Source organism: Lupinus angustifolius, chromosome LG09, assembly GCF_001865875.1.
Source record: "Lupinus angustifolius cultivar Tanjil chromosome LG09, LupAngTanjil_v1.0, whole genome shotgun sequence".
Taxonomy (NCBI): Eukaryota; Viridiplantae; Streptophyta; class Magnoliopsida; order Fabales; family Fabaceae; genus Lupinus; species Lupinus angustifolius.
In genome coordinates this window covers 15,646,559-15,666,111 of record NC_032017.1, presented here as the reverse complement: position 1 = coordinate 15,666,111, position 19,553 = coordinate 15,646,559, and the positions used below count along the sequence as shown (strand labels likewise).

Genomic DNA, 19,553 nt, shown 5'->3' with positions numbered 1-19,553 from the left:
ATATATATATAAAATATATGAAATAAGAAATTGTAGAGGTGAGAATGATGACAATTACCCATATATATATGAATCATTTATTTCTAAACATGAATTCTTTCATATATTATCTTGAAGCACACAAATTTTGAACATTGCAATGCTCCCAAGCTTCAATATTTGGAAACAGAAGGAATGATAACATTTGAAATTATTGCATTTTTAAATATTGAATTTTTGTGTGTAAATAATCAAAAAATAATTGGTTCCTTTCAAAATTTTAAATTTTACTACAGAAAAAAACTACAATAATTACACTAAAGAGTCATCACTGTTTTCTTATTAGTGATTAACTATTTTTAATTGATTATTTTTCAAATCTATTAATGAAAATGTATAGCAAATAGTGACTGTTAAAAAAAATTGAATAGCAAATAATGCACAATCTCTAATTGCATTTTAAAATAATATATAGAAGAAAAGATATAATCCAGACCATATTTCAAATAATTTCATAGATATTATTAAATAAACGCCGAATAAAAATATTTTATTCAATAAAATTTTAAAACTCATGCATTAAATCTGGTCATAATAGTTTTATATATTTTTCAGTGTTGCAACTTTAAATCCCCATACACATATTTACTTAAAAAAAATAATAAAACCCACAGACTTGACTAAAATCAATACAAAATATTACAATATAAGTTTTGACCATTTTAAAGTTATTTATATTACATGAGTGGTGATCCACCACCAATTTGACTCGTAATTAATGTCTAGCCACTACGTAAAGCACAACCAATGTAATGCTACCCTTTATGATAGATACATTTGATTTGGATCAAACATTTAATAATTGCATCACAAAATAAAAAGTAACATATCTAGAAACTTACGAAAGCCAACAAATTCTTCCAATTTGGACACTTATGATTAGATTAAATTTACATTTCCTTCAATTCAAAACATTGACCATAAATTAAGTTACATTTCTCCTTTTTCTTATGTGATTCTTTTATCTTATATAAATATGAATCTCAAGAACCATTTTTGTTCACAAGCTCGATTAGCCTTTGAAAATCATTATGGATACACAATATGATGATGATAGTTTTTATGCTGAGATTAGGAAGCAGATTCTGCTATTAACATCTGAAGATAATGAAGAAATATTAGAAAGAAAAAGTACTGGGGTGTTCATTCCACAACCTATTACATATAGGAGAAATCATAAATCATCTTTAAGATATTTAGGCTCATTTAAAAATGAAAATTATAGATTACCACCTCATTGGTTTGTCAAGTTGTGGAAAAATGAGAATGAGAAAGGTACTGGGGTGTTCATTCCACAAGCTGTCACATGTAGGACAAATCTCTGACCAGGTATTTATTTTAGAACAAGGATCCTCTCTATTAGTAAATGCACGTTTTTTCTTTTGTTTGTAATGACAAAAATATAATTTTATTGTAATCAAATAGATAAATATGTGATCTGAAAGTTGCATTTCCCTTTTTTTGTTGCATGTTTCATTAGTTTTAGAAAGGGTGATAGTGTTGGAAAAAATTGAATCTTTTTGCTTATGAGTGCATTTTTTAATTTTGTTCAGGAACAAAGAATATCAGGAGTCAGATATATAGTGCAGTGGTGGAGAATTGAAGAATATGCACTCTTGAAGTTTGTGTTCAGTGCAAGATGAAGATTGCTATGATTTGCAGCTTGTTAATAATAATAAAACTTATATGATCCATTTAGAGCATGTAATAATATTACAAGAATATCAAAGGGGGAAGCAAGTGTAAAATATCACTTTCAAATGATAAAATAAAAATAAAATGAGTTAAGAACAGAATGAATTTGTTTGATGCAAATTTTTACACTATTAGCATTGAGATTCTAAAAAAATAGTAATGTTCTAACTAGTATTGGCAATTAGGGTTCTTCTGTTGATGACCACACGATGTCCACTTAAATTAGGGTGGATATGAGCATATCAAATATCATGTATTGTCCGCTCTAAACATTAATAGAGCGGGCTTGTGGGTCACCATAAATTAAAAAAAAAAACTAAAATGATCTAGTATCTGGTTAATGTAATTCTTAACTCTTTCTAGATCATTATGAAACTACATGTTATCTATATCATTGTGCAATCTAATTCTCAACACTTTCAAAATCTTTAGACATTGTAGAAGAATATTGTGTTTTAATCAACTAAATATATCTTTAAACAAATTGCCTGTAATCCATAACCATCACAATTACTATTGTAGACTTATTTTCTCAATCTAAATGTCAAATACAAAAAAATAGATATAATAAGAACAAAAGTTAAGTATTATCAACTCATTATTAAATGACCATACTCTTATCAATAACATTAGATTCTCATTGCTCCTTATCTTAGTCAATTACCACTAGCCTTGAATGTCAATCACTATCATTATCATCATTTACATATAACCATTCCAAAAAAAACAATTAAATGCACATGTAAATTATGATTCAACATAATTCAGATGTTAAGGGAATCCCAATCTGAATTTGAAAATGATAAGGAGGAGTATAAGGAAGAGTTAGATGAGTCAAAGTTTAACTATGGTTTGTGATTATACTGTATAAATTAAATTTATTATGTTCATCTCTTTGGTTTGTTATACTTAGAAAGTTAGAATATTTAAAAGGGTGTAATTTGGAATAAAGAAGTAGATGTCAATCAAACCAAATTTCTCAATATGTATTTAGTATCTCTTATTTTGGAAGAATTATTATTTTTTAATGATGCTCATGGGCCACTCTCCATGCCCGTTTGAAATGCTCGTGGACAAAAAGGGCATGTTGAGCGAGTATTTTAGGACATATGACACATTTTTCATGTCCTGCATGCCCAAATCGTATAGGCGAACGGGCCAACCCATGAGTTTGACCCAATTGCCAATAATAGTCCTAACTATTACGGTGACCATTATGAAAACCACTATATTTTGTGGTTTTTTTGTTGTTTCCCACAGGTATCCTCACACTTGAGGCAATCCTGTCCGAGCCGGGAACATCCACATGTATATGAGGCTAACTCTCCCAGCAGATATTTTTTCCATCCAAGGACTCGAACCCCAAACTTTGCTTGAGGAAAATCAAGCATGTACCACTTGAACTAACACTCGTTAGTACTATTTTGTGGTTTTAACTTATAAGTAAATATTATAGTCTCGCTTGACTCTAAATATTAGCTGACCCTAAATTTGGAAGCTAAACCAACCTCAAATATCAATCAAACCATGTTTTGAAAGGACCAGATCTCATACTCATTAAAAATAATACATACCCTTTTAGATAAAGTCGATTACTTATTATTATAATTTAGAGAAATCAATGAGACTTTGAATCAAATAAAGTAAATACTATATACACAATTGAATAGACACAATGATGACCGATCATAGGATGAGTCAAGTTATGCTCATACTCTAAATATTGATCCATTCTAATTTTTGTATTGTCCACAACATCAATTTACAACAATGGATTTTGAAATATAACCTCACCATATGGTTAATAATAAAGTCATGTTTTGTTGCAAAACAATTTGATTGTTAGTGAAAGGGTGACAATGATATGCATCAATACCTATCAACCTCAAATTTTTTATGCAACCCTCACAAAATTACCACTTGAACGTGCCAAATAATATTACACAATTTTCCAATAGTTTCAAACTTGTACATATAAAGATTCAGGCCATCATCTATACTCTAGAGAAAATTAGATCATCAGCTACCAGGAACAAGGTTTCTTCTCAGTATGGCCGAAATTTTATGTACCACGCTCTATATTTGAGGGTCGCAGCAACTCATCACAGAGTTCCTATTATAACAGAAATAACCAATTAGTTTGGAGAGAACATAGAGAGTCCTACAGTATGATGCACTATAGGTTGATAGATATATCAATGTCAATCCCTACTCGCTAGGGCGTGCTAACCATAATGAACTAAGCGCTCTTAGTCTCGAAATGAAATCATTTATAACAATGAGCGCCCGAGCAGCTTGTCGTGTAGTCAGAATTCGTTGCAGCTGTTGCAGAGTTTCTTGCTTCAAGAGATCAGCCTAGGAAAATAAAGTATACTCAGATAACAATGCATATAAATGATGTATGTTTTTTGATACATAGCACACACTAGCATTTCTTCATTCTTTTCATTTTCACTATTCCCAATCGCACTCATAGTTGAATGATAACAATGAAGAGTATAATACAGGTTAAATAAATTTAGTTCCTAGAATATAGAATCTCTTACCTGATGAAGGAAACTTTCTACTTTGCCAAGCTTGCTCATCGCAATTGCCATTTGGCCCATATAATCAGCAACGTTTCCTGTACCAGTGGGTCCTAGTGAGCTGCAAGAAAGTGTCTCTATAAGAGACTGTTGTAATGCTTCCATGCCTTGAGATAAAGCATCCTCGGCCTGTTGCGAAGAGTGCAGCAGATTATCAATGCCCACCGACTGCTGTTCTGTTAACGGCTCAAGGTGGTTCTTAACTATCTGAATCTCAAAAGACGCATGAAGATATGACTCATCAGATTATTCTTGCGAGGTTACTTGCAAAATAAATAATGAGCTTGTCAATTACCTTAAGAAGTTCGGAGGAACGGAATCCACCAAGCCACATAAACCATCTTTCTGCAGGTGTCTTCCACATCCCACTAAGCATGTGGAATACATCAGCCTTCGCTCCGATACTCTTTAACCTAAATAATTCATCATAATGTGCCATGACACCATCAACAAGTAGATGTAAATCATTGTCACCGATTTGAGAATTTATAGCTGATCTTAGGTCATTGAGAAATCGTTGATGCTCATCAACCCATCGGGCATACTCCATGTCAAATGCTAAGGCACCTAGACATTCAATAAATATCATTAGTCACAATCTCATGCTACAAGCTAAATCTCAACAGATCTTTAGCAAATCAATAAGAACAATATTTATCATTCTGGCCAGAGATGGTAACAATATTTATCCAACATTAATACACTTCTAAAGTTATTCACATAGGAATACAAGATGGTAACAAAACCAAAAAAACATTCCAAAACATCCAGTTTAATAACAGAAATATTTATAATCATGATCTGCAAATGTTAAATGATATACTATATCAGTATCATCAGTACACATTGCCAAAAAAAGAAAATCATACATAAACTAAAGATGTTACAGGAAGCGTGACATCAAGGTCATATGAATTTCTATTAATGCAAATATATTGTTTCCATAATTGCATGTGGGATGAAGTACTGATATATTTGGCTGTTTCAACAGTTCAAAAGAATTGAAAGAACTATTTAGTGCATTAATATATAACCATTATAAGCATCATTTTTCTTCTGCTGAAAGGAAATAATGCTCAAGAAATCGCCTCTTTTGAATTACCATTTCCAACAGCCGAATGAGAATTATCCCCACGAGTTGCAATAAATATCCCCTGCATCGAAAGAGAAACCAATAAAGATAACAAAATCAAATTGTCCACAAATATCTAATCAAAATCATTAACTTAATAAACCTGCTGACGTGCTCGTTGAAGCTCTAGCTCTAATTGTGCAAGCTTTACTCGACTGTTCTCCAATTGTTGTACATATGCCTATTGGAAAACCAAAATCTATCAATGATTCAAACTTGTTCCACTTAAAATCCTGAGAATGTTACGCAGCCCTGACACAAATGAGGATATACCAAATAATAGACTATGCCAAGTAAGTCCATATATAGTTATGCTAAAGCAGTAATAACCTTGAATCAGTTGTATGTATTCCATGTTAAAAACTCGAGATCAAATGAAGTTGATGTTAAATAAAACTAATCTTGCACCACTCTATCATAGTTTTTCATCAAGGTGTATATCTTACAACCAACCAATGATTTTACAAAACTGTTTATCTACATCAAAGACAAGATAAAAATATGAATGGAAAGCGGTACCAATTGTGTTAACAACACCAAAGGATCTCATTAATAAAAATATCCCGAATATCTAAGTATAAAGAATCTTTATATCAAAAAATCGATCATTTATGATATCCAGCTTCAACCTTGGTAGAAATTACCTTTTTCCTTAACCGACTCTTCCTTGCAGCCTCACGATTCTGAGCCAACCTACGAAGAGTCTAGAAAAAAGGGATAAAACATCAGTAATGGAACAAAGATATGAGTAGCTACAAGCTTTTGAACCAAATTGTAGTAGCAAACAACCTTATGATCTTCAGGTTTGGCCTTTGTCTGATCTTTGGATTCCACAACTATAAGTGACCCATGCTGAGCTCTATTGCACTAATACAAGGTTTAGAAAATACTGAGAACACATCCAAACTCTCTCAGACATTGAAAAGATACCCCCTCTATTGTTAAAAACTTAACCATGGTTAAACAAAAAGGCACTTCTAAAATTCTACTCATGGTAACATTATTCAAAACATTAAAAGTTAAAGCAAATCTCTCATGCAACAAAGCATAAATTCAGTTTATATGCCAAAAAATGCAAGTTGAGAATCATGCTGGATAAAAAGGTACCCACTTGGTTTTTATCATCAGTGTCAATATCAGTTGAAGTATCATCAGTGTGTTGGCTATTATCTGCTATGCCAGAATCACTCCATTTCTCAACAGGACCATTTCCTAAAGGCAAAGCTGCCATGGCAATTTCCTTCTGGTGCATGTCCATGCACCCTCCCCCAGTTGAAACAATCTCAGCAGGACCCAGATTCTATACAAACACAACATCAAACCCAATTAAGTTCAACCACTTATATTCTCATAAAACAAAACTTATCTTCTATGTAAACAAGAGATAGAGTAGATGCGAAACCGTGTGCCTTGTTCCATACTGCATGTTACTACCACCAATAGCTACATTGCTAGATTTTACACTAAATGTTGAGCCTGCAAAGAGTTCAAAATTCATAAGACCTTTAACATATGTGTGAGTTCGTGTGAATATATAAACACACACACACATATATACATATATATATATATAGAGAGAGAGAGAGAGATACTTGAACTTAAATCAACAGCATCTTCATGTTGAAACACAGAAGTAGAATGTTGAAGGTCTCCAAGATCAGAGAAACGTGGTGGATTTCTGTTAGTGTCATCTCCCCTGTTTCAAAACAGAGGAAAACAAATATACCAAGTTTTAGCACAACAATTTTCTGATACCATAGAAAACCATAACTCTGCTGCATATATGAACCATTTATAACAACCCTTTAAGAAAATAAACAAAAAAGAAACAAATGTTGACAAAGAGAAACTATGTATATACCTAAGCAAAAAAGAAGAGTGGCAATAAAGTTGAGAAGTTGCTTGAACTGTCTTGAAGCTTTGCATATTTCTCATCTAACTAAACAAACTAGTTTTACCAATACATAGAAACCTTGTAGATTGTTTCTTCTCTATGAAAGTATCATGATGATGAAGTTTTAACTCTTGTGTTGAAAAATGTAAAGGAAACTGATTATGGAAAGAAAGACATGTGAGAAGCTAAGGAAAATCTTGATGTAACTTAAAGAAGAGGGAACCTGGATCAGCTGCACCCAATATTTGGCTACAGTTGCTGCAGTCAATGATCCAATGGTTCACAATTTTTGACATATTATTTTTAGTTATTTTTGCTAAAGAAAAAACGATATATTCACCAATGTGACCGAACAATGTATCATATTTTTACACTTGTGTTGTATCATTCTCATTTATATTTTATCATCAATAACTTATAAATAAAAGTTATATAGATAAACAACAGAAAATATATTGGTTGTGTATAAATTTTTACACTTTAATGCATAGATATTATACTCTTTGCTAAAATAGTGTTAATTTGACTTAATGGTAAGTTTATTTTTAAGTGACCAATAAATCTCCTATTTACTGAAATATTTTCTTTCACTTTTGATACTAAGAGCAACTAAGGTGGTGAAAAAATATTTGAGAAGAAGCATAGGAGAATAACTGTTTTTGTGCTTATTTTATAATAGTGAACAAAATATGCATTGTTCTTATTGTTGAGATAACATTAAAAATGAGAAAAAATGTTAGAAGAGAGAGAAGAAATCAATATTAAATAAAAGTGAAAAAGAATATAAATATGTGGTAAGTTTGTGAGGTCAATTTAAGAATGGAAATAAAGTTGCACTACTGGATATTATTTTAACTTGAATTACTTAATTGTTAGAATGTATAAATAAATATAAAATAATCAATGAAAAGAATAAAAGATAGGTTGCACTATTATGGATGCTCTAAGGCATTCATCTAACTCTCATACTCACTAAGCAGGAGTTTTGTGATAATTTTTTATCTCGAACAAAAGTAAATAACTATAAATATATAAGGGTTGGGATTTGATGTATTCAGTGCAGTCGACTGCAGCAGATTCAGACCCAAGAAGAGGATAGCGTATTAGTACTCATTTTTTATTTACTATTTTATGAAAGTACTAAAGCTATTTATTATTGCAATCTGACTTGGGATTTTAGTTTTCCAACACCTCAGTCACAGTCACACACTGTTCAATAACCTTCTCAATTTCTTTCCTTTTTCCTTTTGGATTTTTTTCTTCACCTACGTTGTGCTCTTTTTATTCTTACACCTATCCTATACCTACATTATTGTTTCCATGCAATAAAAAAACATACTTTGTAAATAAAAGTATTGGGTTACTAGTAAGAAGAACTATAGCCACTTAAAAAAGTAGTACTAGACTATAGAAATGCTAAAAGATTTTACTGAAAGTAAACAGAGTCATCAAATTAGTACTGTTAGGAAAAGAGGAACATATATGATGTTCCTGAAATGCATCTTTTTGGACTTTGGTTTTAGACTTTGTATTCTTTATTTGGTTAGGTAGAGAAAGATAAGAAAGAAGTTGAGGGCTAAGAAGTTAAATTTTAACCTCATTTGGTTGAGAAGAAAAAGAAATTCTTTCTTACTTAACATGGAGATAAGGTAGTGTGAAAAGAGTTAAATAATTTGAAAAGATAAATATAACATTAAAACTCATTTATTATACTTTTAGATTCTCTTTTTTTAATGTTATTTTCGTATCTTTAAATATATCATTTTTCTCTCTTCCTATTTTATATTCGACCAAACAAGAGATAAATAATTAAATAATTCTTTCTTTTATCTTTCTTTTTTCATTTCACTCATATCAAACAATATAAAAATTTATTTTTTTCTCACATTTTTTTCTTTATTATTTTATCTCACATCTTTCTTTCTTCTCACTTTCTTCTCTCAACCAAAGGTGAGATTCGTGTGCAGCTATAGTAATTCTAATGGAAATTGATATTTCCCACAATGGTCTATAAAATTATATGAAGAAGAAAATAATAAGCTACAAGAAAAAGTCTAGATAAAACCATGTCATAGGACCCAGCAACTTCTAAAAAGATCATATGCTACTTATACTTCGCAATATTTAAATATTAGATGCAGATGAACAATGTAATTAAATAATTATGAAATGCAATTCCATAGATCCATTAGTTCTTTATAAGTATAGCTTTATATAAGGGAGGAAATTAAATTTATCAAAAGAAATGAGTGTCCAATAGTAATTTAAATATATATATATATATATATTAATATTAATATTATCTTAATTATAAATACAATGTTATATTGTTAATCCATAATTTAATATCATATTAATAAATATGTGTGACATAATGTTATGTTGATTTCAGAGTTCTTTATTAAATAATTTTCCATCCTAATGTTGAATGAAACACATTTTTGTCCCAAAATATGTCATTCTATGTACCACTTGCTTTGATTGGTTAAAAAAATATGTCGAAGTTAAAGTTTTAACATTATGTATTTTCTTACCAATCACACTTGATGACACATAAAGTTTTATACTTTTAGAGACAATAGATGTGATTGTTGTAAAAACAGGTTTGTGTCATTTGATCAATCAGTAAATTGGTTCCAATATCAGTATGTAAAACTAATTATATCAATTTTGCAATCATACTGGTCAAAACTAGTCAAAACTGGTCGAAACAACTCATATCATCCAGTTTTCAGTTGAACCGTACCAGTCATACCGACCAATTTTTATTTAAAATTAAATTTTTAATAAAAATAAAAATTATTGGTTTTTTATTGATTTTTCAACATTAATGTTGATATATTATATATGTATATCTAACTTCACAGGTATGCAGTTTTATTAGTGGACTACCGATTAAACTGTTATACAATTAAATTAGTACTCTAACCGGTTTGATAACCGCTACATTATTAATAATACCGATAGATATTTTTTCATGTTTGCTTCATTGTTTAAATAAAATGGGCTTGTGGTTAAGAGTTATATTAATTTGTGTTTAAATTATATTTTATAAAAAAAAAATCTTCTATATTGATTGCCTAAATAACATATAGGATTGTAGAAAACAAACACACAATTGTACAAATTATTCGTAATTAATTTTAATAATTTTGAATTATTGGGTACCAACAGATCCTCTAGCTGCCTGAGAACCTGCGAGTAACCTCATGGGGTCCTCCGCAGGTTTGGGTCCAGAAATAAAGCAAAGTGATGAATATGAGTAGTACATTATATAAACCCATCCATACTTATTGTCATCTCCAATTATAAGTTGACATAGGAGAAAGTAAAATTATTGGAAAAGTAAATTAAGTAAAAAAAAAATGGTAATTAAGTTAAACAAATAGTATATGAGTCAATACATTTTCATTATTTTTGTTCATTACAATATAATATAAAAGTGATTTAAACAATATATCTTTAAAATTATTGATGCATTTTGTAATGAACCAAAAATAATAAAAATGACTTGACTCGTATACTATTTACATTTATATATATAATAATCATATTTTGTTTAACTTAATTACATTTATTATTATTTTTATTTAAAAAATCACATTTTCTCATGCAAGGATAATTAGTATAATGTACATATAAAAATTAATAATTTTTTTGTAGGTGTAAAAAATGGAGAGACAATTTACATAGTTTACTCTTATTATAAAGACATGTTGCAAGTGACTTACAGATACATTATAATTCTTTGTCATCAATACAAATTTGAGTCGCATAATACCACATAAATTTGTACTCTACTTAAAATATCTTATCTCATATTGTTCAACGTTATATATCAAAGAGAAAATAATATATAATGTAATATTCTTTTACATTATTACTTTCACTTTATTCTTATATAACTTACTTTAAAGTAAAAATAATATAGATGAATGAAAATAATTGAATTATGATAGTATATAGATGAGTGAATAAATTCTTTAAATATTGATAAGTTTAATTATAGAAAAGTTTGTAACAAATCCAAATCACTTTTTCACTAACTTGTTTTGAACCTGGATTTTTTATCTCATATAATTATATATAGTTAATTGAATTAAATACTTCACATTTTCTAATTCCTTAACCTTGATAAGATTTTTAGTTACATTTTTATCTCATATTAACTAAAAAAGTTGATTCAGAGTATCATTTTTATCACATGTTAAATAAAAATATATATATATATATATATAAATAAAAGTTTATATTAATATATTTTCTCCATTTACTTTCCACTGCTTTTGCAAACATGTTTTTCTTTTTCTATTTTTTTTCTTATAATTTTTATTGATAGAGAGTGATAAAGATAGTAATTTTTGAAGGATCTATAAAAAAACTATTTTTTGACCATTGAGCTAAAGATACTATTGACTAAAAAAATAGGAAAGCATACAATTTAATATAAGAGTTATACTAATGAATATTTAAAGTATTAGCTGAATAATTTAAACAAGATAATAAAAATGTAATATTAATTTTTTTATATATTTAATCATTTTAATTAAATATATACTGCAAAAAACTTTAAAACATTAGTTAAGAAGCCTTTAATCTTTCTGAAAAGGAATTTTTTTTTGTTAGAACCTATAGTGAGAAACCTTTAACATTCCCTGTTCCAAATCATTTAAATTGTTATTTTTTATTAAAAAATTCTTTTATTTATATAATAATATATAATTAGTTTAGAATAGAGAATATGACATTATTTTAGATATATTATCCTGCAAGGCATTATAAACGCCTCATAGTAATAGATGATTCTCTCTCTCTCTAGGGTCTCTTCTTACTTACATAGCAGTGTGCTCTGTGATGTTTTGAAATCTGAGCACTATGATCTGTGAAGCAGAGATTGAGATGAGGGTATTCCATCTTCTCTCTCCTCCTATAATTATTACTTTATGATATATATTTCTTTTTTTATAGTGCAAGATAATTTATAGAATATATATCAATTTTACCATTAATAAGTATCACTAGGATGGGTATAGCTACCGGAAAAAGTGTGGTGAAAAGATGGAGAACATATAAGGCCAAAAAATAAAGCACATATGTGTATATATATTAATTATGTATCTTACTATAGATAGACTGTTATTATTTGTTATCATTCCCCCTGTTTCCGCAAAAAAATCAATTTAATAATGTCTTAAAGTTTTTATTCAGAAAGTATAAATAAAAAGTATTGGTTAAAATAATAATTACTGACTATTGCGCATGGGAAAGAAGACTTTGTTAAATATATTAAAGCCATTCAGCAGTCTCTCAATCTTAATGTAGAAAATATTTATCTTATTTAAAATTATTATTTTTTAATTTATAAAATCTAAATTCTAAAGTATTCATTTTTAATTCTTCAAACTTTAATAAAGTGACAATTATTTTATATTTGAGCTTAATATTTATAAATAATAAAATTATAGAAATTTAATCAAACATGGTTATTTTTATCAATTAGTAATTGGTTCAAATGTTCCATATTTGTTTTCCTTTAGGTAAAAATTGAGTTAAAATGGAACTCTTGCACTTAAAATGGAAGAAGCGGGGAACATGCAGGATTGTAGTTCACCATTGTGTTTAACACCAACAAGTGCATAGAATAATATATACGTGATTCTTCTAACTTAATTGAAAATTTTGAGTTTACGTTTTATGTAAATTTAACTATGTCAAATATTTAACAGGAATAACTTTACCATTTATAAAATTCTATCCAATAATGATTTGGGGAAAGTAAATTGTTATTATCATAAATGAAAACTAAAAAAAAAATGTTTCAAATTTCCAACATCAATTATTTCATGGTTTTTAGAATGCTAGTTGGGAATGAGAGCATATATATTGTAAAATGTGTTATTTCATGTGTCATTTTCTAATTAGAATGGGAGAGAAAGAAATTAATTGGAGTGGTTAAGTGAAGAGAATGATTTGCTTGAAAGAAACCTCTTAGCCTTGCCTTTAGGTGTGGCTTTGGATAGGAGGCTGAAAATGTGGAGTGTAGTAATCTGTATTTTGAATAATAGCAGCGAGTGTCAGAAATAGTGTATCTGTTGGGGTGAGGCCCAAATTGGAAAGAGTTATGACGCATTTTATACGCCATTCGTACATTTCATGGCGTGTCAGAAATCTCTCTCACACAATTATGTGCACTTCTTTTTCCATTACTGCATTCTCAATATTACACATTCCCATTTTTTTGCCAGCACTCTTCTTTATGTTAAATTATTATGATCTAATGCTATAAAACTGTTAGATCTATATATGAAAAGGTAGATGATTCAATTAATATGATAACTATATATTTTGAAATAAATTAGTTTCTTATTGAAAAAAAAGTTGGAAGGATACCATCAAAAAATATTATTGTGTTCTATATTTTAACATTCTTTATTTTGTTTCAAGTGGTATACTCCACACCAAAAAATACAACTAGCATCCGTTGGTTTGCACATGGGTTCTATCTGATTTTATTAATAGGTTGGTCAAGTAAGCTTTTTTAAACCTCATTTGTATATGGTTAAATTTGGAAGCCTTTTTGTCAAAATCAATCGAAAACATATATTTAAGTTAACAAAGTTGTTTTGACATTACTTATATAAATGAGTGGTGAATTCCATTTCAATCTGCATGCAACACAATCCTTTTACCACCCCTATTTTTGGAAATTAGTTCTCATAATTTGCAGTGTAGTAAGTTATGTCGACAAAATTATAACTTTTAAATGTATTTTGAATTACTTAGGAAATGTAATCTAATCTACATGTGGGTTTAAACATGAGACACAGACCTTGAACAATATTAGATTAATCCTGTTTACAAGTATTCCATGTGTTACGTAGTTTTGTACTGTTTCGCTTAGCATGTGGTTGTTTTGCAACAATTGGTGCTGCCTTTAAATTGTTGTATCCAATAGTGGTGGGCTTTTAGAAACACAAGTTTGGAAAAAATTTGTATTAGTGTGTTCTAAAATCTTTTATGTGGAAGTTATGCACTAATGTTTGGTGGCTACCATCATGGACTCACGGTGAACAAATTGAAGCTTGATATTTAATTAATTTGTTCTTATTGTTGCCCAAACTTTTAAGAAGCTGTACGTACATTCTGTATTTTAAATATTCATGCACGAAGAACAAAGACACTGATGGAACATAAAACTGGAGAATTAAAATAACAGTAAATGTGCATAGTAAGAGAGGAAAATGCTAAAATTATACTTCATTCATAACCTCTATACAACTTAGTAGTAAGTTAAATACAGATAGCTAAAGAATTTTAGAGTTATCACTAATGGATTTGGGCTTACAACATCAGACCCAATCCTTTAACACTAAAAATAAAAACATGGAGTTAATATATTAATTTCTCACTATAAAATCATCCAACGAGATGGGTTTCTTTTTAATTCTACTAGGCCTTGGCATTGGGCTCTTATCAATGCCCAACTCTTCAAGAGATACCATGTCCTCATGGTTGTCAATTAGGTTAGCAGCTGGAGAGGCAACATGTGCTGAGAGAGAATGATCAGCAGTAGACATTGTTGAACAGCTGGTAGTGTTGGACAGTTGGATGCATTTGGGCACCAATTTTGCAACTGGAATGGACAATGCAGATGTGGTCCGTGCAGTGCATTGATTAGGCACTCTGAATGATGCATAATTAATGGGCTTCCATAAAGTAGTGGCACATGGGTTCATAGCATCACACGTCTCTGGCTTATCCTCCAAATCTAACGATGCAGAATCAACTAGCTGCACTGCATGAAGTGTACTTGTAAAACGAGCCAAAGTGTATTCAAGAAGGTCATAATGGTTGGTTACCAACTCTGAATCTAAACACATCTCACCTCGACATATTATTTTCCTCATTCAGCGGTACATTTGTTTTCTAGTCAAGAAGGAGAGTATTTTCTTTTTCGCTCCCTTGAAAAATATGTTTCTCCTTCTCCGTCTTTTCTCTATGGGGTGCAAACACCGGTGAAAGCCCTTTGCCATCTGGTGGCTTACCACCCAAACCAGCCATGGCTAGTGATGACTTATCCTGCAACCCACCATCATGAGGAGGTTCCGTGCCAGGGAGAATCGTGGAAGAGCATTCACGTGGTAGGTCCACAAACTGCTTCGTGGGGTCCCCATGAAATCGTCTCAACGAGGAGATATGGAAGACCGGGTGCAAGCGGGCCGACACCGGTAGTACCAACTCGTAGGCCACCGAGTCGACACGACGGTGGACTTGAAATGGGCCGTAGAAACGGCGTGACAACTTTTGTGAACGCCTTTTTGCCAGAGATTATTGCATGTACGGTTGCAAACAGAGCAATACCCACTCACCCGGAACAAAGGTAACATCAGACCTACCTGAATCTGCTTGTGCCTTCATCTTCTGCTGTGCATGACGGAGGTGTTGTTTGAAGCTTTCTAACATTTTTTTCTGGTTTGCAGGGTGTCCACAAGCACTGGATTTGTTGCTGACCTCGGAAGATAGTCTCGAAGAGTTGGTGGGGAACGACCATACAAAGCCTCAAAGAGGGATGAGTTAAGTGAGGAATGGTGGTTGGTGTTATACCAATATTCCGTCAATGAGAGGTGAGTAAACCATTTAGTTGGACGAGAACTTGTGAAACAACGTAGGTATTTTTGTAAGCCCCTATTTACAACCTCATTTTGGCCATCAGACTGAGTATGATAAGCTATGTTGTAGCATAATGTAGGATCGAGAAGTTTGAATAACTCCTTCGAGAACCCGCTTAGGAAGATCTTATCTCTGTCTGATACTAGGCTTTTTGGAACTCCATGCAGTTTACAAATCTCATTCAGAAAACGATTTGCAAGTGTGGTGGCTGAAAACTGTGAGGGAAGAGCAATAAAATGTGCATACTTTGTCAGGCGATCCACAACAACCCATATCACTGTGTGTCCATGCGACAAGGTTAAGTTTGTTATAAAATCCATTGATAAATCTTCCCATACCTTATCTGGAATAGGTAGAGGTTGTAGTAATCCCTGATACTTTGTTGGCAGGTATTTATTAAACTGGCAAACAACATAGTCGCGAATAAACTGCTTGAGTTGCTTAGCCACACCGGGCCAATAACAAGAAGTTGTAAGTTGAGCAGTGCCGACTTCCAACCAGAATGCCTCGTTGTTGGTGTCTCATGGAATTCCTTCAACAAGGGCAACCGCAGATCGACCAAATTAGGTATAAACAATTTATTTTGTTAAAAGAGTAACCCTTGGGAAAAATGAATATTGGTGTTCCACTTGGGATCTGATTCATTTTTTTTTATGAATGTCTGGCCATATGTGGATGCATAAAACACACAGAGCTTATCAATGATGAGTGGAAATGAGGAGGGCAACACCAAGTATGAGGCCGGGTCATCACTATGACACCTGGACAATGCATCAACAACCCTGTTTGAGGTACTAGTTCTATATTTTATTCCAAATTCAAACCCAATGAGTTTTGTCGTCCATTTTTGTTGTTCTGATGTGTGAAAACCTTGCGTCATTAAATGTTTGAGGCTATGTTGGTATGTATAGATTTGAAATTTTATTCCAATTAAATATTGTCGCCATTTCTTTACAGATTCAGTTACAACAAACTCTCGCGGATGTATGCAAATGCATGTTGCATTCTGGTGGACATTTTATTGCTGAAGAATGCAACATGGTGACCCCCTTGAGATAGGACAACACCAATGGCAATAGCGTATGCATCAGTTTCAACGACAAATAGTTGAGTGAAGTCTGAAGATGTAAAATAGGAGTAGTGATCATAAATTGTTATAATATTTTAAAGGCCTCTTGAGCCTCTGTTGGCCATATAAAACTCAGACATTTAAGTAAATCAGTGAGAACAGCGACGTGAGAGGCATAGTTCTTAACGAATTTTCGATAAAAACCGGTGAGGCCTAAAAAATCCTTCGATGCTGTGTGCGACCTTGGTTGTGGCCATTCTACCATTGCATTTATTTTTTCTGGGTCTGGTTTAACGCCCCCATTTTCAATAATATGGCCTAGATAACTAACTGAAGTAACTCCAAATGCGCATTTAGAGGACTTGGCATAAAACTTGTTAGAAACCAATAGGTCCAAAATGATACCCACATGTAGTAAATGATCATGCAAATTGGAAGTATAAATGAGTATATCATCAAAGAAAACTAGAACAAACTGGTGCAAATGCGGGCGCAATAGGTCGTTCATAGCTGTTTGACTGGAGCGTTGGTTAGGCCGAAGGGCATAACTAAGAACTCATAATGACCATCGAAAGTTCTGAATGTTGTCTTATGTGTGTCCTCGGGCTTCATTTGAATCTAATGATAGCCAGATCGTAAGTCGATCTTTGAAAATATTGTCGCACTGCCCAACTCATCTAATAATTCATCAATGGTTGGAATTGGGAAGCAATCACGGACTGTGATTGCATTCAGCGCACGATAATCCACACAGAAACGCAATGTGCCACTTTTTTTAACCAATAAAACTGACGAAGAGAATGGGCTAGTACTAGTGTAATAATCTCATCCTTAAGCATTTCAACAGTCATAGTTGTCATTGTTTCCTTTTGGGAATGAGGATATCGGTAAGGTTTGAGGGAAATGGGAGTAGAATGGGGAAGTAGGGTAATTGAGTGGCCATGTGGGCATTTTGGGGGTAGGCCTTGAGGTGGTTGGAATATTTCATTGTATTGGGTGAGGAGGTTTTGTATTTTTGGGTGATTTTGGGCATAAATTTCTTTAGGCAAGTCAGTGGTAGTTTGTAGAGGTAGAAAGATTAGAGTGTGGAAGGAAGCAATGGAATCAGTATGGATTAGACGGGTGAGTTGGTGCAGTGAAGATTGTGTCATTGGGGTTGTATTATCCCCTTAGAGGGTAAGAGTATTACTTCCCACCTTGGAAGTCATTTATGGAATTGTAAAGTCTGAGATTACTGGGCCTAAGGTGCATAACCATTTGATGCCCAACACGACATCAACACCTTTAATGGATAGTAAATAGAATGGAATATGAAAGAGTTTGTTTTATAGTAAAATTGGAGTATCAGAACACAAACTAGTACAATAGATATGAGAACCATTGCCCACCATGACTAGAAATTGAGGAGTGGGTGTGATGTTGAGTTGTAAGTGATAAGCTAAACGTTGTTGTAAGACATTGTGTGAACTACCCGTGTCCACTAAAACTGTAACATCCTGTCCAGCAATGGAGATGGTAAAACGAAGGGTTTTTGGGGATGGTTGGCCTTCGAAGGCTTGTTCCGAAAGCTAAAAATGGATAAGTTCCTCATCAGGACAAAATTGCTCAACTTCCACCGGTTCCAGGGAAATCAACAAATCTTCAGTTGTGGCTGAGAACTCATCCACTAAGAACACTAAAAATTATTTACCTTGACATTTATGCCCTGGTAGATATTTTTTGTAACACCGCGAATTTTACGATTTGGAATTACAAGATTTTATTAATATTTTTATTAATTATATATTCGAAAATGAATTTCTGGGAATTTTCGGTAAATATTTAGACGAAACTCTAGTTGAGTTTTAGTCTTGTAATTTTATTTCCTATTTTGTGGTAAATTTTGGTAATTTTCGGAGACAGTCGGTTCTGAACCACTGTCGGGGCCGAAATCCACTCGGTACGGCTCAAAAAGTGGTTTTTGAGTTCCGTAACTCGGAATCGAATTCCGACTGCACCGTTGGCTTTGTAATTTCATTTCGAGTCAATATAGACCCTGAATACACCCATACCTATTTTCTAAATATTTTTCACTCGGAATGCCAAAATCCAAAATTATAATCGGATATTACGATCGGGCAATTTATAATTTCCGATAGAGTATTAGCCGATAATACTTGAGCATGTTTATCGCACATGTCCGTGAAGTAGTCGTTTCGCATTGGGATGCGAGATTTGCCTTTCCATAAAGCAAACCTCACACCACTCACCCTAATGTCATAGAAAATCATCATTAGCCACCCTAGAAGATTTTTCATCATTGCCTAGGGGGAAATCTGATTTCCTCCTCTCATTAGACACTCCTCACTACACACTTCACTCCCACACTCTTCATTTGCAAAATTTTCTAAGAGAAGGTAAAAACCTCTCTTCATGTTTCCTCTCCTTTCTCCTTTCTTCTTTCATCTTCAATCTTTGATCTCTCAACAT

At 31.9% G+C, this 19,553-nt stretch overlaps 1 protein-coding gene across 2 annotated transcripts; it reads right to left on the bottom strand.

Moving 5' to 3' along the window:
* On the bottom strand, positions 3,642-7,529 carry LOC109355935 (transcription factor TGA2.2-like). 2 transcript variants are annotated; one of them, XM_019599226.1, is made up of 12 exons: positions 7,313-7,529; positions 7,044-7,147; positions 6,854-6,927; positions 6,563-6,751; positions 6,241-6,318; positions 6,096-6,155; positions 5,555-5,632; positions 5,422-5,473; positions 4,615-4,886; positions 4,281-4,526; positions 3,947-4,089; positions 3,642-3,847 (listed from the first exon to the last, which is right to left on the bottom strand). In XM_019599226.1, exons 1-12 carry the CDS (start codon positions 7,384-7,386, stop codon positions 3,811-3,813), a joined length of 1,407 nt encoding a protein of 468 aa, XP_019454771.1. In that variant the 5' UTR covers positions 7,387-7,529; the 3' UTR covers positions 3,642-3,810. The 2 variants fall into 2 exon arrangements, with proteins under 2 accessions (XP_019454771.1, XP_019454772.1); XM_019599227.1 differs by having other exon boundaries at positions 3,965-4,089; positions 7,313-7,528.

What these genes read in the sequence shown, in the direction of transcription:
- LOC109355935 (XM_019599226.1), bottom strand. Translation starts at nt 7,386, where the DNA reads ATGAGAAATATGCAAAGCTTCAAGACAGTTCAAGCAACTTCTCAACTT. An exon ending in TGCTGTTGATTTAAGTTCAA is followed by an intron (nt 6,928 to 7,043) that starts GTATCTCTCTCT and finishes AACTCTTTGCAG; the next exon opens with GCTCAACATTTAGTGTAAAA. An exon ending in TCATTCGGCTGTTGGAAATG is followed by an intron (nt 4,887 to 5,421) that starts GTAATTCAAAAG and finishes TTGAATGTCTAG; the next exon opens with GTGCCTTAGCATTTGACATG.